We start from the raw sequence: 26222 nt of genomic DNA, 5'->3' as shown, positions 1-26222 counted from the left end.
ACCCACAGACAAACGTATGATGTTATAGGTGCTCTTAAAACCCTGTTAATCATGATAGCTTTCATTCACATGGTACCTGATTCTCAGGGTGGACATCAGAGCCTTCCAGCTTGGCTACACCAGCTACTGTATAGGGTTCCATGTCCAGCTCCCGGGGAAACTCAAAGTAATCATTAAATTTAATAGCACACTCTCGTTCCCAGTCATAATCAAATCTCTTCAATTGGATGGCCAGTACCGGAGGCAGTTTCTTAATGAGCAAACGTTTCACTGTGTCCACCTGTAAATTGCAAAGACACACTTAACTGATGCTCGGAGAGCTCTGAAATTAAACTTAAAATAAAAACAATGCTTACTTTCTTGTTGCATTTTTCACAGTGGTAGGCATTAGCACCCTCAAGTAAATCACCCTTCACATACTGCTCCATGGAATCAAGCAGATTCTGGTGGTTTCTAATATCTACATTCAGTGTTGTAAAGGATTCCTCACATTCATACCTAAAAGAAGAGACATGTGATGAATAAGAACATTCGAGTTTAACCAACCACATATTTTGTTTAAGCTACACATACCTATGAGGGCAACCCTGACAGATCTTCTGATCAGCAAAGGATCCTCCCAGCACTTTACTCAGCATGGCAGGATGGCCCAGTGCTTTTAAAGCCTCGTCTAAACTATCTACAAGCGAATTGAAAAACTCCAGGGCATCGTGTTGTTCTCTCAGATTTACTGGCTCACCCCACAACCTGCAGGGTTGCAGAATTATTAGATTAAGTACCATGCAGTCATCAGACGTGACTAGCTGTTTGGAATACCGTGCAGAGCTGCATGCAGACAGCAAACAGCAAGAACATTTACCTAAACTGTTTCCAAAAGCCCCTGGGAACATAGTACTGCAGTCTGGAAGAAGCAAGATGTCCAAAGATCACCTGCAGGTGGCGCAGAACCCCAATGTTATACTCCTTTCTGTCCTCTGCTTTACTAAGTGATGGCTTGTCATCAAACTGGTGGTGATAACTGAAGACCTCATCACGTGGATCGACATTGCTCTGCAAAATCATAAACTGTTAGTGACATCCCATAAACGCTCAGAAATACGTAGCCAATATTTAATAGAAGGAAGCAAGCTTTTGGACAGTGACAAACTCATACCAACCCCCTTTACATGAGCCTAACTATGACCTGGCCACTTAAGTGGGCTTTATAAATGGGGTTTCTTCAATTTGCCCTCAGCCTTTGGCAATGCCAACATGGCACAGACACCCAGAGATTGCCAATTAATCAGTTACAGAGCTCTGAGGAAAGATGATCCTCATCAATGAGCAACAATTTCACTGTAGTTATATTCATTTCTTAAAAATAAATAAATAAATAATAGAGTAAAAACAGCAACAGTGTAAACAACTTCCTTAAAATCTTGCTTTGAAATTCATGTTTTAGAAGGAAAATGACTAATGGAACTACTTTTATTTCGAATGTGGGGTTTAGGTATGTACATTTACACCACGGCATGTGCACTAAACCTAGAAAATGTCAAATGGTACCTCATTATCTTGCTTCTCATCCCCAGACATGTCATCGTCCACATCACTGCCCGTGCCCTCAATAGCCAAGATGCCATTTCTGATGGGTGGGATCATGTAAAGCTGTTGGATGACTGAGTTCATATAACAAGTGGCACCTGCATTCTTCAGCCCCACAAAGCCTTTAGTGGGTCTTGGGCCCACTGGTGGCAAGTACTCCCATTCTGCAAGTGCCTCCCCACCTTCAAGGGGACATTAAAAAATACACCATATAAACACAATGGTAAATTCCAGGGCTTCCACAGGTTTCACCAAGTCAAAATGTACGACTTTTTAAGACCCTTTTAAAGACCATTAAAAATTAAATGTAAGACCTAGATCACGGCATGTAAAAAAAAACTGAATTTAGGGCTTGGTTAAGGCCAGTTACTAACAGCGGATTTGTGTGTTTTTTTTTAAGCCAAGTATTGCTAAACTTACACTTTCCCATAGCTGAGAAATGAAATCTGTTCTACATCTGTGGAACAATCAAAGAGATTCAGGCCAATAACAGAATGCTGTTTGGCTGTTGCATGTTGGTCTCATTTGTAGCCATTATATAATAATTATATTTGGATAAGAGAAAGAAAGAACACCACCACAAACACCAACAACAAAATCATTCTAAAGTGTTGCGGGAGCATTTAAATGAGCATTACATGGACATCGGAAAATTAAGACCCGTTTAAAATTATACCTAAAACAGCGAATTTAAGACTTTAAATTTAGATTTTACCAGATGGTAACCCTGAAATAATACAGTGACTCACAGTTTCTTATATCAAACCAGCAAACATGCTAAACTAGTTTAGTTTTAAACAAGTGCATTTCCACAGTTTAGCCATTATAGTTAAAACAGCTTTAACCAACATAGGAAATAATCCATACCCGAGTAGTACATGTCAGTTAGGATGTCAACAATCTGTCTGAGATTGCGGACACATCCAACAGCAAGTGCGACCAAGAGTTCAAAGCCAGCTGTTATGGTGGCAGGAGTGCTACAAACAGGTATAGCCTGCTCAGGGGGGAACTCTCCAGTCTTCATGTACTGCAAGTACACATTAGACGCTGGGAAGATGAAGTCATCAATAAGCTCCTAAGGGAGGAAAAGAAAATCCAGAACTGATATCACACACTGACGCCACTTTCCTGTGCAGCTACAGTCATGCACAAACTCCTACCTCACAACTCAATCACATTGCAAAGTAGATCATATAAACTAGGACTAAATAAATTACCTTGATGAGGTTAGCTCCTCCCTTTTCACAACCTATATAGTACTTCTTTTCTGCTGTCTGGAATGCCAGTAGCTCCTTTGTGACACCAATATGTCCTTCCAATATGGTCTCTTCCACACCAGTCTCTCCAGTTCTCCTAACTTCATCCTAAAAAAACAAAAAAAAGAAATATGTTTGCAAGTTATACTAGAATTTCTGGGGAAAACATAATGCCAACTAAATGAAAAACTCCTGGAGTTAGGCATACCTTGATCCTTTTTAACCAATCAATCTCATTATTGAGAAGAACCTCTGCATTAGGGAGATTGATGTTGCTATTATATGCGTAGTTGAGCAAGTGCCTTAAGAGGGTAAAGTAATCGCCAGCGTGCTTGGCTCGTTCTTTTGCAGTGCTCTAGAACATACAAAAACATGAATCAGATAAATTATGCGTATCAGTCGGGTAACTTTCCTCAAGTTATTTATTCTTCCTAGTAGTTAAAAGCACACAACACTTACACCTAAAACAGTGAAGAGAAGAGTAATAAAGAACAGAAGAGGCCTGTGACCCATGCAACACCTAGTGGCCATTAGGAAGAACTGTTCTTGGGCCATTTGGCGAACCAACCTGGAAACAAAATGGAAAAAGAAAAAAAAAAAACGGCCCCATAATTTAGCATAATGTAGCATATGATAATAATAATCTACATAAAAAGATCGGTAAGTTTGCTAAGTGAATAGTTGCTACTAACTTGCTCTGACAGTGCAACAGTAAATCAATGATGAAGGTCTGCCAGGCCTTCTCTTTGCTAAGTGCATCTAGTGCAGTCGGAATAAGGGCAAAACACAAGGTCATGACCTCCAAGGCCTCACAGCACACCTGCTCATCCTCTGCATCTGGCTCATTCCCTGCATTAGTCTTAAAAAAAACAAAAAACAAACATACATACATTGTAGTACAACAGTCATATAGGTCATTAAAAATATATGAATTAAATATGAAAATCCCCAAAACAACATAATATACCAAACATTAATATGAGGCACCTTCTCATAGATATTGCTGACTTCCTCAATGGAACTGAAAACAAGTTGAATTGAACCACAACCAGAGGCCCAGACAATCTTTTGAACTGCTCTGATCACACTGATGTCTGGGATATACTTAGAGGCCTGGAAAAAATTCTGCATGAGAAAGAAAATATACAAGAGAAAATATTTCTATACACAAAAAAATATATAATTTATGCATCAGGTGAGCCTAAAAACAACTTTCAGTCTTTGTAATAAATAAATAAAAAATAAATAAATAAATAAATAGAAGAAAAAAAAGAAGAAGTGTTTAGTACTTAGAGGTGCTTTGAAGCATTTCAAGTATACCTCATCGGAGATCTGCTGAGCTAGACGGATGGCCACGTTGCGCAGCATGCACTCAGCCGAGGGGTTTGGGATGTTTTGCAGGGCACTCTGGAGCACAAGCGCCTGGTCATGAGTGGCCTGGTTGATCTGCAGAGAGACACATTCTTGGGTTTAATAGATAGTCAATGGTTAATAAATTCATACACAAATGCAGGCTCAGATTCAGACTAAAAATCTAATCACTAAAACTATTTGAGATTAGATTTAATCACAAATATTACTAAAAAATAATAGAAATTATTATATTCTGGGAACTGTAATTCCCAAGATTATTTCTTACAAGAAGAGCATCCAATTTCAGACCCAATCCACTCAGACTGAAGGATGACTTGCACTTTTTTTTTTTTTTGAAGTACAGAGCAAATCGTTATGAAGGGCAGGCATGGGCCTGTAATTGAAGTACTCAAACTCTCAAGACACCATATACTCTTGACATTTGCTGCGCCTGAGACAGAGCGAGCCACTATGGTCTAAATGTGATGGAAAGCGTTAGGTAGGGGACCCATAGGCAAATTGTACCGAAAGGTCACATTTGCAGACTCTGTAGTGATAAGTAATGGTTCTACATATTCTCTTCTTTTAACCTTCGATTCAAAAGTGATTGTTGAAAGAGAAATAGAAACAATTGTAGCAATAGCTTATTTGAAAATCAATACATCGATTAATTCTAAAGAAAACTATATAAATCTGCAAGGGAAAAACTTACAGGTGACACAGGGATGTTCCCCTCTGCCACAGGCTGGCAGGCTTCAGCGACAGCTTTCACGTGACCAAAGCCCACCGCTGTAAGCAGGAGCTTGGCTATTTTTAGTGCATTGAGATAGGCTCCTCGGCGCGTCTCCATGTCAGCATTTGGAAGGAAATTATTTCGGGTCAGCATGCTTAACACTAAAGGTAGGCCGCCGCTCCTCAAGAAGTTGTACTGGAAGTCACTAGCATCCTCTCCAAGTGTGCCACTAGCTGGCATAAGTAAGGCATAAACCACCTAGGGGCAGAGAGAATTATATCATGAATTCAAACATAGTGTAAAACTATCCTAGGGGTGATTTACCACCAATTAGTCCCCCCCCACCCCCAACACATAGTGACAGGATGATTAGAATAAGAGAAATAGACAAACCTCTATCAAGTAAAGGACTTGTGAAGGTGATGGACCAAAGAATCGAGAATCAAGAGTGGGACTAAGGCTGCTTTCTCCAAGTTTGGCATGATCCAAGCAAATGGCTCGCAGGTTTTCCACTGTAGTGTTGTCTGGTAAAGAACGTAAATAAGGCATGAATTGAGCAATCCAACAACTGTCTATAGCAATCAAAAGCACAGTCAAAAGAGACCAGTTTAAGCACCTGGTGGCATGAGCTTCATAAGAACCCGAGCTCCATCTCGCAGAAGAGGCATGTTTAGATTGCAGCCCAGGTCAGCAACTTGCCACAAGAAAGAGATGTAGCGCAAGTGCAGGGACATTATCTACAAAACAGTGCATATGGTATTTAATAACATTAATACAACACCAATCAAAATCTGCTACAAATCTGCACAGTTTTGTAAACTGTGGGTAAGAATATTTCTGTAAACCATTATAGATCTATAATAAGACAGGAAAACGTACGTGTTAAGACTAATAAGAGAAAGGAGAAAATACAGTCCTTACCACTCCAGGAAGACAACTCTCAACTTCAGGGTTTGGTCCATCACTATAGTGGTTGCCATGGTTCCCAGGAGAGCCGGTGGAAGAGTCAGAGGAACTGTCTGGGCTTGAAGGCATATTGGCACTGACTTGCGTGAGCTTGGCTGTGATAAGCTGAGGAGCACACCAGAACAATCATCTTTAGCTCCGAGCCGGTTTGCTTTAATGTAATAGAACAAACGGTACATACTGCATTCAGAGGAAGGGGGAAAAAGACAGGTGTAACATCCTTACAGTTTTGTCTTTGAGATTGAGCTGCCCAATCAATTTCCTGTCATCAGCAGGATCGATGATGTCCCCACCAATAAAGAGCTCGATCTTGGTGTGTGCGCTGTTCGCCTTTATTCGATTGAGAATGCAGCGTCTCACGGAACCGATGGTGTCGTTGGTGTGGGACCAGATGTCCAGATCATCCACCTGTCGACCTTGGTTTGGAAAGCGCACAATGAGGGTGATGTGCTTCCCACGAAATGCTCTGCAGTAAAGAAAACAAGCAAGAAAGAAAAGGTAAGAGTTCATGATACTGGGTTTAAACACAGATACGCAAGTCTTTTTGCTAAAGGCTTATGTAAGAGACCTGGACATTGGCAAGATGGTCCTTTCCTCATGGTAGTCACTGTCACATTCTGTAATGTACTCCCTGAGCACAGTGAGAACGCGCACCATGCGGATGGCCTCCTGTCTGGCACAGTTAATGCTGTCCTTATCCCCATCCAGAACACAAAGCGTATCATAGGAGGCTTTGAGCCGGTCAAAGCAAGACTGAATAAAGTCTTCATGGATCTCCACCTGCAAACCAATTAAAAAAAATATGTCCAAAACAGCAGACATTCCTATACAGCGTGTCACTGGGAAATGTCTTACCTGAGTGGCCTGCAATTTTGGTCCAAGGTTTGTATAAATCTCTTTAAGCAAATCAATTGCTCGGTTAGCAATGTCATCACTTCCTTGAATCACGACCTAAGGGGGTGGGATTGGATGAGACAGATTGAGAACATTCCTATTCTGTCCTAGGAAATTTAAATGCATGGATATCAAAGCTCTAAACCAGTACACAATAGAGACATAAGCAATACAACATGACTTTCAATCAATTATAAAAAAAGGCTTTAAGAAATTCTCACATTTAAATAGTGTCTATTGGTATTACATGCTCATTAAATGAAAAAACAGTGGATCACTGATTAGAATTCACATTTCAAGGCCAGCATCAGCTTGGTCCTTCATTTTGAAAAGATTCAATTATATGCTAATAAATATTTAGACAGCAGTGTAGTAAGAATCTATACTGATAAGTTTGTAAAAATTTTTAAACCAAGAGCACATTTCTCTCTACAGACCTAAATGACCTAATAGATATCCAGAGATTAGAAAAGTAAATTCAAGCCTTCAATAAAGAAAAAAACCCCAAAAAAACAAAGACTGGCCTAAATGAAATAGCCCAGCAAACAGTCTTATTTTTATACTGCGATATGAGAAATGTGATTTGACACACACACTATGCTATGTTTTGCTTAAATCCAGAAACAAAGGAGCTTCATATAGAAGCCTCACATTAACTCCTCTATTATGCCAAAATAACTGGGTCACAGCCACCCCAAAAACCATGTTTTACATTTAGGATATAGAAATTCAGTTGCCAGGGTAACGCATGTGATTATTTTCAGTGGATGATGCTCAAGCTTATGTGACTTGCCATTCGGGAATTTGGATTTCAACTCGATAAGAAGGAATGAGATGCATTATTTTGAAGTCCTTAAACACTTCATAACAAATACTCACATTATACATAAAAGATTCTGTGAACAAATAAATATTGTAGACCGAATTTGTAAAGCAAGCCACTCCTACAGCAAGCTATAAAACACCACATTAATGCAATCGTGAATGAATATAAAACGCTTCCTGTACCACTTATTGGCGATACGTAAAACTACAAAGAACCATTTTGGGTGAAACACATACCCTCCATAGGTAATCCAGTCCGATCAATTCCAGGTCATCCATCATATAGACTCGGCGCTTGGCCACCAGCTTGCCCTCTCTGCAGTTCACTGCTTTGAAGAAGCGCTCGAAGCATTTCATGCCGTTTTCGGTCAGAAGAGAGGGATCCAGCTGGAGCACGTTGTTCTCAAAAAAGTCCTTGTTGATGTCAGGGTCAAGGTCCGGCTCGTCCCCCATCAGTTTGGAGTACCATTTAAAGCAGGCTTCACGATCACACAGGAACACCGCATTCTCTGCCAGGCATTTCCAGATCTGTTTGGCCTGAGGGGCACAGAGCCACAGCTGCCCATCCTTCAGCAAAAACCTGGAGTAAAATATGCATGGTACAATAAAATCCTTTTTTTCACATATCAGACATTGTTAAGAAGTTGGGGTCAGAATGCAGGTTCAGTCATGGACAACACCCCTGGAATAGAAAATGACAGCATGGCAGTGCTGGAGTCTGTGCAGCTATTAGGTCACACCTTTTGTTTGCACAAACCATTATTTAAAAAAAAAAAAAAAAAAAAATCCATTTGGTCAAAATTATTTTGCACATCAGCCCAATAAACCCCTCTTGTGAATAAAATTATTCACAAGAGTAAACCATACAAATAAAAGATAGGGTTCTGAATTGTTGGTAAAACATAGAAATGTGTCTTTTTTTGCCAATAAGCATTCTGTATTTATTAAAACACCATTAAAGAGGTAACTAAAAGCAATTCTGCTTTTAAACACAACAATCAGAAAGCACTTTGCACTTGCCAAGCCTATCCTCAAAATAATAAACTTCTTTACTGTATAAAGTGATGACGAGGCAATGTTTACAACAATCTGTCAGCCATGTTTATAATGCTCAGAGTGAGAAAGTTAATGGAGATCCGCTCTCATTGAATAATTGAGTGTCAGGAGACACGGTGTGAACTGAATACACTACAGAATTGTTGCACAATTTCTGGAAAGATTTTTTTGCTGTTGAACGTGCCATTTATAACATTAATAACCAGGGAACCTCTTTCCAGGTTTTTGATCTTACTTAATCAGGAAACCCAAGTAAACACGACACTATATGGCAATATGTTTTATGGAGAGCACATGTGCTCTCTGGACATCTTATTCAAGGATGGAGTCTGGAGTGCAATCACGGTTTCAGTTCATCCTAAAAGGTGTTCACTGGGGTTGAGGTCATTGCTCTTTGCAGGTCTCAGCAAATCATACCTTAATGAACTTCACTATGTCCACAGATGTACAATCATGCTGGAACTGATTTGGGACGTTTAATTCCAGTGAAAGGAGATCAAAGGTAAAAGTTTTGGCTATACAGTGCATATGGAAGCAAACTATAGATGCAAAATAATTTCTGTTTAAGTTTAAAACCAGATGCTGGTTGCTGTAGTGTTTTCTAACTGAAATGAGATTTCGAAGTCGGTATATTGTTTTATTTATACGACATCTTTCACCACTGCCTTTTGTGTATTCGTTTTGTTTTAGTATCGTATGCCATTTATCGCGATGGTGTCATATTGTGCTTAGACGACTACGCCCCAAGCAACTGTATAGTAATTGTCATAGTCCTCGACCACATCGAACAATAAAACTAATATGTCCTATACAACACTATCAAAACATTTGTATGAATGTATATAGCATTGGCCAATCCATTTCTTTACCAGATACATCTTCATTTCTCTATTCACTGGCAACCTTTATTCTGCATCTACAAATAGATCCTTTTCTTGAGCTTGATCCTAAATCTAATCTTCTGTTACACTTTATGTCTACGGATTGTAACAAATTAAATGACACGACTGTGCTTTAAGGTAAAACATTCCATATGTATGTGTTTTTTTCCACCCACACACACCCAAGAGCATCTTCAAAGCTGTTAGCATATAAGGTGTATTTCATTTTTGTTATACACAATACAAATTAAACTGCAGACTTTTACCAATCAAAACATTTTCTTCACTCTCCTACCTCAAAAAGTTCAGTCGCTCCTGCACCTCCTGCACATGACTGTATCGACTTCCAGGCCTGACCGTCTGAGGGTCAAAGTCTGTGTGCTCTGCTAAAAATCACAAAACCCCAAAATCACATTTATCCAATACACATGAGCACTATAGAACTTTACACACTAACCTTTTATCTTTTTAAATAACCAACCTTTGGAGAACTGTCTCATATTCTCCATGTATGCAGACAGATTCTCAGCTACCAGAGTGACCAGTGCATGATTGTGCTGGAGTTGGTTAATAAGGTCATGGCGATAAAAAACATGTGGGCTCCTCTGTGTTTGACTATAATTGAGAAGAGAAAAAAAATAAAAAAGTACATGATTGGTGCATTAAAGTCAGAGCCGCTGTTCTTTAGTTGTGTTTTACAGATTTTTAAGAGGCAAGTTTAAAAATCAGGAATCTTATCAGCTGAGATTTAGAGAGAAAACAGCACTTGAAATGTGAGTAAACACAATACATCTCTGAATCCAAATGCTACCCTGTTGTGGCCAGCAATTTGATAATTAGATTAGGCTGAGAAAGAAGAGAACAGAGGTATAATTAAGATGATTTTGAAAAGCTGTTGTTTTTCGGGTTAGTTATCAGAGACAGATTGAACAAGCGTTAAGATCAAAGACAATGCTTTTTCAGTAGAAAAAAAGTCTTTACTGTCTATGAAACAGGCTTATTCAATTCGACTCTGAGAAACGGGCCCACAAATTTCTGCTGAATCGGAGCAAATAATCCAACAAAGTTTAAAGTATTACCAATTATTATTTCCTAAGTTAATTTTATACTCACCTTGCTAAGCTTGTTAAGTTAATAGGTATTTTCCTTCTGTAAAACAACAGCATGTGCACGATGTGTTTGCTACAATTTCATTATATTACCTTGGATGCATGTGTAATGTGTTATTATATCTAGTGTTATCTCTTACTGAGGAAAAAAATTCAACTGCCCTGCATTTTCTCTAAAACCATAAAAGGGACAGATTCTCATTGCTAATAACAGGTCTGTAATTTTTTACCTGAGATTTTGTGGAGCCTCTCCAAACAAACTGCAGATCTCTCGAATCTGCTTCAGTGCAGGAATCACCCATTTATCATTTGATCGCAACTCTTCAATGAAGCGGTCTATCCACTGGATCTTCTGGGTATCCCTGTCCTAAAAATGAAAAATAAATAAGAAGATAAATGAAATATCAAACTTTTTTGGCTTATATCAACAATGCTTTATTGATTTATTAAACAGGCCATAAATGGTAAGTTAGTACAACCAATGCAGATATAATGTCAACTATAAAGTTCTGCAAGACCCTACTAATGTGTCATGGCCATCAGGGATTGGTCTGTACCATATCTACAGGCCATTGGTCATAGTAAATAACACACACACACACACACACACACACACACACACACACATACACAAATCAAGACTTATCAAATGAAGCATTAAAGAATGGAAAAAAAAAAAATCAAGGATTATTTATTAAATAACACAATTTCCTGTTAGAATGTGAGTAAACACTTTACCAATTCAAACCCCTAAAATCTTAAGACACAACCTAAGCAGGTGATTAGCAGCCTTTTGAATTTGTAAAACAGCAGTTTAAATGAGGAATGCTTACATCCAACTTGTATACAGATACCATACACAGATTATTGTTATTTATTGTTAAATCGATAATATTGACTCTACAGTTTAGTTCAGCACGAGTTCAATCCTATTCATTTGTACAGTATCCGATCTAAACCTCATACCTGGGAACAGCTGTAGTCCAAAATCTTTATATGAGCACTGAGGGCCTGGTCCATAATATCCACAGGAACATCATCACTATGGGCCAAGTTCCACAGCAGATTGAGCACTTTGTGTGCCATCACACCATCTTTATCATCTTCCGCAAGCCTACGAATTAATTCCAGTAACTTCTCCCGTTGCTTTTTACTCGCATTTGTCCAGCTTTCCTGTAATCCATTCAGAGGTATTGGAATTAGACACAAGACAATGTGTGTTCTTAATTATATGCAATATACACTTCTTTGTTACATTACACTGAAAAAAAATTCAGGTTAAAAAACTATTTATAAATGTTTTTTCTTTAATTTTAAATGCGATTATTTGGCATGAATGGCATTAAATGACAAACATTTATCAGCTTTTTTTTAGGGCATCAGACCCAAAAACCAACCTTAAAACAGTCAAAAAGGTGGTCTAGTTGTTCAGGTGAGAAATCCCATGCTAATTTCGCTAGGAGATCGTGAACATTTTTGACAATAGCCTCGTGTTTCCCAGCCTATAGACAAGAATGCAAACATTTTATATTTCCTTACAGAAAGTAATGGTAGTATAGACTTTAATGCTCGGTCAGCATCTGAAGCTATTTTCAAGTGTTAGAGAAATAAAAAACTCAACCAAACAGTAAAAAGATAAAGAAATACAGCAGTTGAAGAAAAACAAACAAAAAAAATAATTATATATATATATATATATATATATATATATATATATATATATATATATATATATATATATATATATATATATATATATATATATATATAATTTTTTTTTTTTTTAATGCGATATTTACATTTATTTATACTTTTTACATTCCTTAAAGGAAAAACAAATTAGTGAAATAAAAGACAAATTAACTGTTAATCCATATGAGCTAAAGAAATAACTTTTGATTTGTATTTATTTATTTTTAATACCTGGGCAGCCCAAATGTTGTCCAGGTCCTGAAGCGTAAGTGCTTTCTCTTTAATGACAAAGCGCAGGATCTTCTCTAGTTTCTCCACATACTGGGGCTGATGGAGGCTATCTCGTAGCACAATGGACAAAATGTTGTTTTGTTGAATCCATTCCTGAAGGACAGAAAATAATATTTGCCTAATAATTCTCAAAGATAAAGCACATTTGCCAAGCATTAGAGAGCAAACCACACCCAATCAAGACTAAACAACAAACACAAAATGTAGTTATTTACGACTTTGTAAGCCTTTACTTCTAGTGAGAAGACAAGCGCCAAACATACCGCCATGCGCTCTGCCGTTAGCCACTCTGCCTCTTCGGGGTTGCCATGCCGGTGTGTGTAGTACGAGACGCTTGAGATCACCTTATTTACTTCATTTAGTGCATTCATTTTGCCATTAAAAGAAGAAATTTGCAATAACCTGTGACAAAAGTTGCCGGTCAGAATTATTTCTGAAAACTACAAAACTACAACTCATACAAAATACAGAAAATTAGAAACTGTTTTGCACTAAATTCCTGGAGTCCTCACCTAAGAATCATTTTTAATCTAAATATTTCCATGTTCTTCACTGTTTCTTCTTGCCCTGGTACTCGGGAAGCCAGGTTCTTCAATGACTTGATTATCATAGACAGAGCATCATTTTTGGCTTCATTCTTGGCTTCCTTTTTTAGCTCCTCATCAGTGAGGTTTTCTAGAAACTGGGGAACCATTTCTATAACGGGAAGGAAGTACTTCTTCACCGTGTGCAAAGTGAGAAACTCGTAGCACTGCCCGAAAGGCCTGCAACCAAAACCACAAATCAGTATTAAACCATGATAAGTGAAACACATCAGATATATATGAAGAGGTCAAGGAGTTTGGAGTTCCCATACTTTATGAGTGCGGCGATGATCTGCACGTTCAGAGCTTGGCCACTCATGAATCGATCGTGCAGAATTTGAAACCCGTTTAATGTGCCAAATTTGTTTACTAAATCCACCAACCAGCCCTACAGAAAAACACAGGAAGCACATGGAATTTAATTTGAGTTGTTCGAAATAAAACAAGTGAGGGTGGGTGGAAAAATTCAATAAATAAATAAACATATACATACATACATACATACATACATATATATATACACATATACCTTGGGAGAGCGAGGGTCAGGCGGGCGAGCGAAAAGCTCATCTTCAGCCAGCTGCACCCCAGCAGGCACAGTCTCTGAGGGCCGGGTACCATTGTATATGTGAAATTTGCAGTGGGGGTTGGTGGCCATGGCCAAGAGCTCTAGAAGAGGAAACCAGTCCTGAGAGAGCTTGGTCACACACAGTTCCATAAGACGATGGGTGTTGTTGATTATGCACCTCTACAGATAAGAAAAACAGATAAAGACAAGTCAAAAACAAGGTTCGAATTATACTGTAAACTAATCAGTATTGCAAGAAATCTCTTATTTTGGACAATTGTGTGAACCTAAAAGAAGCCACTGCCTCTTAAGAGGGGTATGAGTCAGAGCGGTCTCCTACTACTGGCATCTTCCCCGACTTTAGTGAAAGGAGGCCTTTGATCACTGCTGTGGAGCTTTAATGAAACAGTGGGTGGGAAAAGACTATAGTGCTGAAAATATCATTGATTAGTTCTGTTGGCTAATGAAAAACCCCATTCAAGGGAAAAATCATGCTGTTTGGAAGAATTACCTTTTGTTTTGATTTCAGAGGAACACAATCTATCGGTTAGAAGCAGCCTGCATGGTATTGGAGAAGTAATGATGGTATATAAATTGAATTTGCTGAACTCACATGGATTTCAAATTTCCATCCACTGACAGCCTCATCAGTCAGTATTTTGGTAAACGATATTGTCAAACCATCACGGAAAAATCTCTGGCAGGCTTCGCACTTGACATCGAGTCCTTAGGACAGAAATCAAAGAAGAAGAAAAAACAAAACAAGTAAAGGATTAACATTTCCAGATGCTGAAAGACCATGTGCCTGAAGGCGAAACAATCATTAAGCCTGACAAACACAGTGCATAAACAAACAATAAGCCATTGATGAAGATAAAAAGGGAGATTAATAAGATACACTAAACCACAAAAAAACACTTATATACGAGCGATGTAATCGTTCCAATGGGAAAACTAAACAATCTTTTTAAAGAGAAAGATGTCATTATATACTGTTTATTTCGACAAAAGATTTCGGTCCTCTGACAAGAAATAGCGTTTGTGCAACGACTTAACGTGTTAGAAATCCGGAACAGCGGAAACAATAAAAAGCTCACAGAAGATTAAAAACCAGCGCAATACTGTTTTTACATAAAACAAAAAATGAAAAAAATAACACCCGTTATCTCGGTCTATTTCCCCTTATTGTAATACGGCATTTTTACACTACATGATTTTTTTAAATAAAGTGACAGATATCAAGAGCGATGCCTGTTTTGGAATCATTTTTAATTCTTAAATGTGATCATCCAGAAAGTTTATTATTAATAACAGCACAGCTCTTACAACTGTGCACAGGTGTCTATTGATGGGTGTTACAGTGCACATTATAAACCTTACAGTAATAACTCAATCACAAAGTTTTGATAGATGTGCATCATAACCATAACATTAAACTGAGAAATTAGCTATTATTTATTGAACAAAACGGTATAATCTTTAATACACTAAAGCTGTGCATGGGATGATTTGTTTAATGTTTATGGTGGGAGTTTTGGCTATCAGCACTCTGTAATGGTCAATAAATTGTCCACCACAGAAGAGTCATCAGAGCAGAGGATCTTGTGCCTTCTGCTTTCTAGGCACATATAATGCACAGGGGTTTGTTCATAACTCGAGAGAGCCAAAGAGATGCTGTCGAGGAAACTATACTATATATAAACACAAATTATAATAGGAACTAACTTGTCTCAGTGTGGTTAATTTAAAAAAGTAATACTTTACCTCTATCTATTAAAAGCACACCACCACACTTTGGATTGTGCTGTTATAGGAACATAACACATTGTGGTAACCCCAACAGAAATTATTTTCCTATAAATTTCATGCCACATCATATATTTGATCCCTTAATTACAACAGCATGTATGTATTTTTGTGAAGTTTAACACTAGACAAGCTGATCGCCTTCGTCTGCACTACTAAATCTCTGACTAATTTAAGCGGCACAATGTGTACAACGTGGAACGAGTCGAAATATTTGAAGTGCAGAACAGACCGTTTTACCTTTTTTGCAAAGATCTATAGCAGCTTCAAGAAGAACTTCTAATTCACCCTTTGGCAAAACTGGAACAACCCAGCGGGGTCTGCAAGCACAAAAAACATATCTAATAGAACTCTGAACAGAGTAATGAACATCATATTGAGCAGGAGAATCACACTGTACATACCTGTTGATCATGTCATCCAGTTTGGCCAGGTCTGTGTGGGGAAAAGCTGGCTCCTCCTCCTCCTCCAGCTGGCCTGTACAGTCGCCCTGGACCTGCTCATCTGGAGGACTCACTGGAGAGTTCTCATTGGACGTTGTGGGAGTGGATGTCTGGGGGCAAACATTATCACATCCACACAGATTATTCAAATAAACAGGTCAATCCCAACAGAAAGATCCGGCATCAGGATTCAGTGGGTATAAATATGGAATGCATTTTTATTCACTTAATAGGAACTATGACTGCGTGCTAAACAGCCTGTGCAATTCAAGTCCAAGAAATGTGAAGAATAAAATAAAGCAAATCACCGTTATTCCCTCACAAAACATGAACAACTTCAATAACAGGGTCCTAGAAAAAACGTTTAGCAATTTTTAAAACATCAAATATTGGCATCAGTGTAGAATACGTGTCACGCCACTATGTTGTTCTCCTTATCCAAGTGCATTCAAAAATAGAAAGGCCGTGACCGAGCGAGCGCCTGCGAGCAGGAGAAGACGGGGGCTCCACTGTGACACAGTAATCTCTCAATGTGTGGACCAGAGTTAAGTGGAATCTACAGAACTTGGGAAATGTGGGGGAGTGTTGGAAAAGGCTCCTTCTGCTTTGGCTGACCTACATATGCAGTTTGTTCCTCACATTTGATCTCTACGCATCTCACACCAACTGGCTTTTCACTGTGAGTGTTTAGGAGTGCTTGGGCTTCTCTGCTTCAGCATGCATTAGGTATAAACACAAGCTGCACCACAGTCCAGCTCTTTACATTGCTGTGCTTTGATGATAACCAAATTGCGATAATGGCGAGTTAACAATACCCCAGAATAAATATTTCAGCCCAGCGTTTAGGCTGTTCAGCCAATTTTGCAAACAATCTTATGCAGACTGACAACAAAATCAAGAAATTTTATATTTTACCTGTGCTTCGTTTAAAATAAACGTTGTCTGAAGAATAAGAGAATTATCTGCCATCCTAACTCTGAAATACATTTTCACCAATGGACTGAATTGAAGAAGCAGTCAGCCTGTGTGTGAATCAAATGTGCTTCCAAATAACTGATAAATCCACAACCAGAAGATTCATCAATGCTGATCCACTAATTTGTTTCTGGGATCACATGACTATTGGATATTGTAACTTCATAATGCTTGATATTTTAAACGACACCACTAAAGATGTGAACCCTAAATGTAGAAATCAGATTATTTTGTACTTTATGATTAAAGATTATGCTTGCAGTGCACAAAGATCAAGTGATATACAAGTTTACAACAGATTAATCATGAAATCATGAGAAACAGTCAAAATATTTTTTTTCAATTTTATATCTGAAAATGCAACTTAGTTTTCGACCAGACCACATTTAATATGGTAAAGCAAAAAGTGAGCTGGGTTCTATTATAAACATCTAATAAATGAATGAATGGATGAAAAAACTTTCCCCTTAAGTCACCCAAGTCCTAAGATACCTTAGGATACAAAATAATTACACTAACAAGCTGCAACAACTGTAAGTTTTGAAGAAGCAGGAAAAGTGGTACTGACCTGGTTTTGGGGCAGTGGGGGCTGAGACTGACCATCCGGAGCTTGGCCTTGCTCCTGACTTTCATTCCCCCCCATGGGGGAGCCACGAGTCGTGGCAGTCATACTCGACACGGGGCAGATCTTTGCAATCTTGTCTGCTTATGTCACTGGTGCACGGGAGGAAATCACTAGCTCCTCTGGACTGATAGAGAAGTGGCACACAGCTGAAAGTGCTAGCGCTGATGCAGAGACCATTGCATAACCTGAACACAGAAGGAAATCAAATCACACAGGGTGGATGGTGTATAACATGGCATCATGAAATATCTATTTTAACCAATATAATGTGTATAACCACCTCACTCTCATCAAAATTTCAATTAGGCTATTAAAAACATAAGTAGGTCTTATTACTGTGATGACAAAAACACTATGGTAATCTGACAGACCTGCTTATATCTAAGCTTTTAAAAAACCCATCAATCTACTATTTGCCTCAGTGCAAAGGTAATAGACATGAACAATCAATAACCCTGTTGAAACTTTAAAAAGTGAAATAAATGAAACATATTAACACACAAGACAAATTTAGACTTGTAGCGTGTCTGTAACCAAATAGAACATTCAAATGATACACTGCACCGGAACAGCGACTGACTGTGAAACGACACAAAAAAGCCACACAACAGCTGCCTTTCTTGCCCTCTGAGAACATTCCCCATGCAGAAAGCTCCTCAGTCGAGCAGAACATGAATAGTTGTCAACTGTGGAATTTGCATGACCTTAATTACATTTTCTTCTATTTTTATTATTTTCCTAATGGACACAAAAACAATCGTTAATGTTACATTCGACAATAACGAATAGAACAGCTGCACTAATAGGTGCTTCGAAAAATAGCACAAGTGAACATCAATTTATTCTCAAATATTGTATACAATTATTAAAAGGGAAAGTTGTTCAGAGACCTATTCATACACAGGTCTACTTTTCGCATTAATGCAATACGCAACTGATAAATGGCTTAACCAAAAAAAATCTAATAATGCATTCACTGTTCCAAAGGACAACAAAAAAGACCTGTGTTACCCAAATGTCAATCTCAAACAGGATTAAGAGCATGCGAGCGATTGAATATATCCATGCATTTGCTGTATATACACAAGTGCTTCAGTATACTATTGGGAAAATAAAAATAGACCTGATACCCGCCCATGAATATTATTTATGATTTGAACATTTATAACTGTTGAATACGGATATGAATATGATGCTTTCATTTCATCTGTAAAAATGCACCATCCCCCCGAAGTGTTATGGGTATGCTTGAATTTCTATATATTGTTTTTAGAGATCATGATACCACTGTGCTTTCAAAGTGTCAGATCCGATTAATTGGAAAATGTTGTACGATTGATTAATATGAATTAACATTTTAATATTAGTTGCTGGTTTCTATAGTAGCAACTCCTATCAAAGGCTAACTGTACGCGGTGTCATCGCTTAATAACGACACAAAGGAATTAAATACTTAAACACAATCTTAGTGGATGGGGGGGGGGGGGGAACAACAACTTTGGGGTGGATACGGCCTTCCATTTGGGATTGATCAGCTTCCTATAAAAATATGATCCAGCAGAGGTTTATTCCTTACCCATCACTGGTCAGCATGCACAATCCCAGCTGGTGTAAGGTATATAAAAATTAAACATTACCATATGTTGAAGCCATGATGCACATCATGTCTCTCATGCAGAAAAACAGCTTTCAATGACAAGCAATAGCTCCATCAGCACCTGTGACAATTCAGCTACACAAGTGGCCTAATACCACAAAGGTTTTTGTCCACAATCCAGCATTGAGGCTCAAACAAAACAAACACACAGCACCCAAAGATGGAATGATCACTCTTTCTACATGGCTTTAATTGAATGCACTACCTGTGACCGTTCACCTGCTGTAATAAACCACAAATAGACTGCAGAATGACAACAACCCCGCACCCAAACCTTTCACATCCGCTCCATCAATGTACACACTCCTGCCTGTTTGCAATACACACCGTCACCTTGTGTGCTTTGATATCAGCAAGTGCGCATCCAGTGCATGTCGTTTCCATGAGAAATGACAGAAATGGCCCAGGGTGCAGTAAACCAGAGTCCGGATGGACTGCTGTCAATTCAGGCTAGCAATCCGGCTCGATGCAAAACATTGCCCAAGCACTCCGCAGATCGATCGTTCACAGCCTAAAACGTTGCTATACATATATAATGATGTATAATCAAACTAATATATCGTGTACTAGTGTTACATTAGACAACTTTGCATACACGGTAGACTGTGTGTTTTGACTTGTGCAGGCTAAAGAGCTAACATGACTGGCTCATCTACCAGAATGAAAATATGAGCGTTTTGTTTTGGGTTTTTTTCCCACCTCCATTAGACTTTCTACACATTTCAGTGCTCGATGTGAAGATTGCACTGAGCAGTGTTTAATAGCTAAAAGGCCCCCGAGATGAGAACTATGACAAACAAGAAGCGCTCGGGCCTGAAGCTACGGCCTAGTTTTCTTCCTTATTCCTGTTAGCTGCGCTGCTAATACCGCCGAGCACTCCGCGTTTAGCTCCTCCGGCGCCAGCGAACTACTTTCGCGGAGTTGAATCTCTGACCTCGATCATTACGTTGTTATTGTTGTTTCTTAATCCATAAAATACGTTCTTTGAAGCAAAACAGGAAGCTGCATCCATGACGGTGAGCCTATATCTAAATGCCATAAACTGGAACCACAGCCTGATTAGCACGCTAGCTAAGTTGGCGCTGTCGGCTTTTTACACGGACAGTCACTGGGAGCTCCAGCAGGCCTGTGCACTGAGCTTCACCAGCATTGGGAAGTTATTAATCAACAAACACGACTTAATGTAGCGTGCAGGCGTGTGAAATAAGTCTCTAGTTTCCTAACCCATGTCCTGTCACGAACAGGCCTCGGGTAAAACCACTTGTTTGTATGTAGCAGGCTGTATATATATATATATATATATATGTGTGTGTGTATGTTAGCTAGTCAGCGACCCTCTTTGTGCTACTATTTATAAAGTTCTTGCCCCGTAACGCAACTAGCTAACGAAGAGCAGACCGACCCCAGAGGGAAGAACCGCTGGTGTGGTGTGGCTGATGGTTAGAATCCAGCAATCGGTTCACGATATATGTGGTGACAATGCGAGCATTTCAGTCCACAATGACAGGAATTCGGCACAGACCTACAGCAGCCTCTTAGCTACAACACACACACACACACTTAGCAGGCTTTGCCCATTTAACTAGCCGCTCAGCTAAACCCTGACTAGCTCCACAGAAAGCCGAGAAGAGTTCCTGTTCCCACTTACCGAAAATCAAATCGGACCTTCTTCCAAATAACCCGAGACGTGATCAGTTACACGCTGCTAAAACGCGATCGTGTCATTCAGCTGTATGTGGGTATGTTGTGAGTGTGTGCGTGTGTATGTGTGTGTGCGGCGCTCAGCCTGCATAAACTGTCTGCGATCCGCTCCTCGCTTTTTTGTCTACACTGCTGGGTGTTTTTCCTGCGTCACCAACATCAGCTGCCCCCCCCCCTCTCTCTCACACACACACACACACACACACACACACACACACGCGCGCGAGCGCGCGCGCGCTCTTATCGGCAAAAGAAATAAAAAGCACAAACCAATAGTAAAAGCAAAGCTCAGGATCGTATGTCATCCTTATTTCTCAATTCCATCAATACATATATGAAAGTCGTTGCATTGATCAGAATCTGAGAACTTTGTCCTTTAAACTTTGCCTGAACAATTGTAAGTCCGCTGCACGAAGCTCTCAACACTTTCCAGGGGAAATTACACCATGCAGGCATAAAACAGGTTATATGACGTCATTAGCCAATTAATTCTATTCACTGCATCGACCCTAAGCATGACCTCTTTCTTACTTCTTTGTTGATTACTAACACTACACTGCGTTCTTGACATACTGTAAATTATAATATTGTGTAAATAAGTATATTTACACAATATTAGAATCTACAGTATGTCAAGAACGCAGTGTAGTGTAAATAATCAATAAAGAAGTAAGAAAAGTGAATGGTTGATGGAGACAATGCTGATTAGTGATTGGTTGTAATAGAAAATAATTAGTAATTGTTTTTATATTCAAGTTTTGATTAGTGGTTGTTGAAGAAAATGCTAATTAGTGGCTCCCGAAGACAATGGTGATTAGTGTTTGGTTGCTGGAGACAATGGTTATTTAGTGATTGGTTGCACAAAAAATGGTGATTTGTGATTGGCTGCTGAAGAAAATGGTGATTTGTGATTAGCTGCTAATAAAAATGGTGATTTGTGATTGGCTCTGGAAGAAAATGGTGATATTGTGATTAGTTGCAAAAAAAAAAAATCACAATTTGCGATTGGCTGCTGAAGAAAATAGTGATCAGTGATTGGTTGCTGAAGACAATGGTATTAGTGATTAGTAATTGGTTGCTTGAGAAAATAGTGTTTGTTTGTTGGAGAAAATGGTGATTAGTGATTGGTTGCTGGAGAGCTAAAAGAACTTGGTCTCTTATATCTTACAACCATCTGTTGTGATTTGTGCTGAAGAACCAAATCTAGTACAGGACAGTCACTATTATCTGCTTAATGGGGATCCCTAAATGAGTCAAATAATAACAAATTTATTAAGCTGGATATAAATAATTTTTTAGTTTTTTGTAATTTTATTTTTTAAATTACAGAAAGAATTTGGTATTAATGAAAATCCTGCAAGTGTCAAAAAAATAAGAGTTAATAAACATACAGAGGTCAGGGGATGTACAAACAACAATATTTGGGCAAAAGACAAATGTAATGTGTGAAATATATTCATATCTATAAATACTGTTGGCAAGGGGCAATGAGCACATACTTTGTAAAGAGTCTCTGGTATGAGAGTAATTATATACTGTGTGGCTGTTATCACTAAGCCAGTGTATGGGAAAGTGACAGTTTCTGTGGTTAGTGAGTTCTGTAGTTATTGTTTATGCGCTCTGTGGTCTGGGAGTTGTAGTCAGTGGCTATGTTTGCTGGTCCCTCTGGGCTATTCTTATGTTGAAGTCAGCGCTGTTACATTTAAATGAGTTTTTGTAATTTACACACAAAAGACTTACTAATGTAAACCTTAATGATTGTCTTTTAAACTTTAATTTACATGCAATACTGAGGTTTTAAAATGTAATTTCACTTGTTTATTTACAATTGCACATATAAATATAATGGAAAAATTGTACTCAAGGAATATTGAATATGAAAAGCAAATTACAGACAGAAAGTCCATATAAATCCATAAACTACTGTATGAGAAGGATCTGTCATTTGGCTCTGTATAAAAAGAGTTTGGAACGCAGCGGTTCACGTGGTTTGCGCACTTAAGGTCTGATATGTCATATATTTCCTAATGTGTTCTATGACAATGTGTTTTTATGACACTTTCAGGGAGAGTGCATTGGAATATAAAATACTTTTGACTGGCACTTTTTTTTTAAGGAAAAGACAAATATTAAGCATAACAGTTTCCCTGTGTGATGTGCTTGGTGTTAATGACCACCAGTTTACAGTATATCATATACAATATTTCTTTCCATTTTCATGTTAAACCATTTATTTTTCTGGTCCCAAAACCGACTAATTTGGCTCCAGCCTTTACAATATCAACTTATATATACCGTGAGGAGAATAAGTATTTGAACACCCTTCTATTTTGCAAGTTCTCCCACTTAGAAATCATGGAGGGGTCTGAAATTGTCATCGTAGGTGCATGTACACTGTGAGAGACATAATCTAAAAAAAAATCCAGAAGTCACAATATATGATTTTTAAACTATTTATTTGTATGATACAGCTGCAAATAAGTATTTGAACACCTGTCTAACAGCTAGTATTCTGACCCTCAAAGACCTGTTAGTCTGCTTTTAAAATGTCCACCTCTACTACATTTATTATCCTAAATTAGATGCACCTGTTTGAGGTCGTTAGCTGCATAAAGACACCTGTCCACCCCATACAATCAGTAAGAATCCAACTACTAACATGGCCAAGACCAAAGAGCTGTCCAAAGATACTAGAGACAAAATTGTACACCTCCACAAGGCTGGAAAGGGCTACGGGGAAATTGCCAAGCAGCTTGGTGAAAAAAGGTCCACTGTTGGAGCAATCATTAGAAAATGGAAGAAGCTAAACATGACTGTCACTCTCCCTCGGACTGGGGCTCCATAAAAGATCTCACCTCGTGGGGTCTCCATGATCCTAAGGAAGGTGAGAAATCAGCCCAGAACTACACGGGAGGAGCTGGTCAATGACCTGAAAAGAGCTGGGACCACCGTTTCCAAGGTTACTGTTGGTAATACACTAAGACGTCATGGTTTGAAATCATGCATGGCACGGAAGGTTCCCCTGCTTAAACCAGCACATGTCCAGGCATGTCTTAAGTTTGCCAATGACCATTTGGATGATCCAGAGGAGTCATGGGAGAAAGTCATGTGGTCAGATGAGACCAAAATAGAACTTTTGGGTCATAATTCCATTAAACGTGTTTGGAGGAAGAAGAATGATGAGTACCATCCCAAGAACACCATCCCTACTGTGAAGCATGGGGGTGGTAGCATCATGCTTTGAGGGTGTTTTTCTGCACATGGGACAGGGCAACTGCACTGTATTAAGGAGAGGATGACCGGGGCCATGTATTGCGAGATTTTGGGGAACAACCTCCTTCCCTCAGGTAGAGCATTGAAGATGGGACGAGGCTGGGTCTTCCAACATGACAATGACCCGAAGCACACAGCCAGGATAACCAAGGAGTGGCTCTGTAAGAAGCATATCAAGGTTCTGGCATGGCCTAGCCAGTGTCCAGACCTAAACCCAATAGAGAATCTTTGTAGGGAGCTCAAACTCTGTGTTTCTCAGCGACAGGCCAGAAACCTGACTGATCTAGAGAAGATCTGTGTGGAGGAGTGGGCCAAAATCCCTCCTGCAGTGTGTGCAAACCTGGTGAAAAACTACAGGAAACGTTTGACTTCTGTAATTGCAAAGACAGACATCAAAGTTTATTACTTTGGTTTGAATTTACACAGCAATTTACACACAAATTTATGTAATAAGTCCAGTGTTTAAACAAAGCACTAAAAACTTAAGTAATAGCACTGTAGTGTTTCACAGGCAGCTCTGCTTTTTTTTTTTACCCTACACTGACTACATATTCCTGCTTTTCCCCCGTATTCTGACTACCTCATCATGCTTTTTTTGCCCTAAACCAATTACCTCATCATGCTTTTTTTGCCCTAAACCAATTACCTCATCATGCTTTTTTTGCTCTGTACTGATTACTGACTACTTCATTACCACAAACTGTTTTGATGTTATTTTTGCACATCTTTTTTTTGGATTGCTGGTATTGCTCTTTTGCACAACATTTTATTTACATTTGTGTTAATTACAATTTTCACTTTACTCTTTTACACAACGCAATGTGCAATATACAACAGGTTTACTGGTGGCGCTATTTTGTGTTTTGTCTATTTGTCTTGTACTGTCCTGTGTCGTCTTTGCACTGTCTGCACAAGGTTGCACACGATGCACTTTATGTAGCAAGGAAACTAGTCCTCAGCCCTGTGTTTTCTGTGACTGTTGTTCTATGCAGCACCAGGGTTCAGGAGGAACATTGTTTAAAAAAAAAAAGGTTTGAACCTTTTTAAAAAAAAATTATTCTATGTAATTCACAGAGCTGTCACAAAAAGCATTTCAATGGATCTTGTGCTATGTATGGTTATGAACGTGACACAATTGTGGTTGAAGGATTTATGTACAACATTCCTGATAATGAAAAAGAAAAAAAATATCAGAGCACATCAAAATAACCTGAAATGCAGTTTTACTGGTTATAAGTAGCTCATAAACTAAAACTATGTGAACAAATAAACTTTTTTTTTTTTTTTTTTGCAACATTGGTTTTATTAACAAAATGTATTAACACTGTAACAAACAATATTTTGTCTGAGTCTTTTCCTGTAATGTCCTGTAAGGTTGGAGGTGCCTTATAGGGAGAGCTTTGTTCAATGCTCCATGTGGAATATTTTAAGCTCCTTTATATTTTTAGGTTTGTGTGTGTGTGTGAGTGTGTGAGTGTGTGTTTGTGAACTTCTCTCTCCAACTCAGATCACAGGTGTTCTGTAGAGATGATTACTGGCAAACAGTGATTCTGTGTTCTTTAACCATTTCCTTTAAGAAGTTACTACACACCCTGACCGCTGCATTTACTGTTATTATTGTCATATTTAGTAAAAGATTTTACATGTGCAATGCACATAACCACCGCAATAATTATATGCATAATAATAACCAAAACCGGTGCAATAACTGTTCAGTAATGGGAATAAGTATGTAAGAATGTGTGTGCTAGTTGTTTTTATCCTCTTATATTACCTTTATTGTTTGCAATGTGTTTATTGTGGGTATCATTTTGTATTTATGTTATTGTTTTGCAAAACAAGAAGTGCTGAGTGAAATCTGTTGTACTGGGTATGATGCCAAAGCTATTCGATTCTGTTCTATTGAATTATATTGTGTTGATTCAGTTGTATTGTTTCTATTCTGTGTTG

At 38.6% G+C, this 26222-nt stretch overlaps 1 protein-coding gene across 13 annotated transcripts in view; it reads right to left on the bottom strand.

Moving 5' to 3' along the window:
* The window catches only part of usp9 (ubiquitin specific peptidase 9), a 29363-nt gene extending 7964 nt beyond the window's left edge, over positions 1–21399 (bottom strand). The window contains exons 1-36 of one of the 13 annotated variants that reach the window (XM_083536390.1): positions 21270–21399; positions 17585–17826; positions 16003–16151; positions 15839–15918; positions 14406–14518; positions 13754–13972; positions 13497–13612; positions 13153–13404; positions 12904–13042; positions 12581–12733; positions 12055–12159; positions 11624–11830; positions 10888–11024; positions 10662–10697; positions 10030–10163; positions 9844–9934; positions 7849–8191; positions 6748–6843; positions 6461–6672; positions 6118–6358; positions 5848–5997; positions 5543–5663; positions 5320–5450; positions 4906–5184; positions 4161–4286; positions 3828–3965; positions 3533–3699; positions 3300–3408; positions 3049–3195; positions 2802–2948; positions 2452–2659; positions 1546–1766; positions 860–1050; positions 574–747; positions 357–498; positions 77–280 (exon numbers count right to left, since the gene is read on the bottom strand). In XM_083536390.1, coding sequence (XP_083392516.1) covers positions 77–280; positions 357–498; positions 574–747; positions 860–1050; positions 1546–1766; positions 2452–2659; positions 2802–2948; positions 3049–3195; positions 3300–3408; positions 3533–3699; positions 3828–3965; positions 4161–4286; positions 4906–5184; positions 5320–5450; positions 5543–5663; positions 5848–5997; positions 6118–6358; positions 6461–6672; positions 6748–6843; positions 7849–8191; positions 9844–9934; positions 10030–10163; positions 10662–10697; positions 10888–11024; positions 11624–11830; positions 12055–12159; positions 12581–12733; positions 12904–13042; positions 13153–13404; positions 13497–13612; positions 13754–13972; positions 14406–14518; positions 15839–15918; positions 16003–16151; positions 17585–17686 — 5580 coding nt within the window. In that variant the 5' untranslated portion in view covers positions 17687–17826; positions 21270–21399. Of the gene's footprint in view, positions 1–76; positions 281–356; positions 499–573; positions 748–859; positions 1051–1545; positions 1767–2451; positions 2660–2801; positions 2949–3048; positions 3196–3299; positions 3409–3532; positions 3700–3827; positions 3966–4160; positions 4287–4905; positions 5185–5319; positions 5451–5542; positions 5664–5847; positions 5998–6117; positions 6359–6460; positions 6673–6747; positions 6844–7848; positions 8192–9843; positions 9935–10029; positions 10164–10661; positions 10698–10887; positions 11025–11623; positions 11831–12054; positions 12160–12580; positions 12734–12903; positions 13043–13152; positions 13405–13496; positions 13613–13753; positions 13973–14405; positions 14519–15838; positions 15919–16002; positions 16152–17584; positions 17827–20700; positions 20724–20946; positions 21199–21269 lie in introns of those variants that run through there. The other 12 variants (XM_083536386.1, XM_083536393.1, XM_083536392.1 and 9 more) reach the window with 12 other exon arrangements.
* Positions 21400–26222: the final 4823 nt, after the last annotated feature.

This window comes from Silurus aristotelis, assembly GCF_946808225.1.
Source record: "Silurus aristotelis genome assembly, chromosome: 3".
Lineage (NCBI taxonomy): Eukaryota > Metazoa > Chordata > Actinopteri > Siluriformes > Siluridae > Silurus > Silurus aristotelis.
The sequence above is the reverse complement of the archived record's forward strand: the minus strand, read 5'-3'. Positions and strand labels throughout refer to the sequence as shown.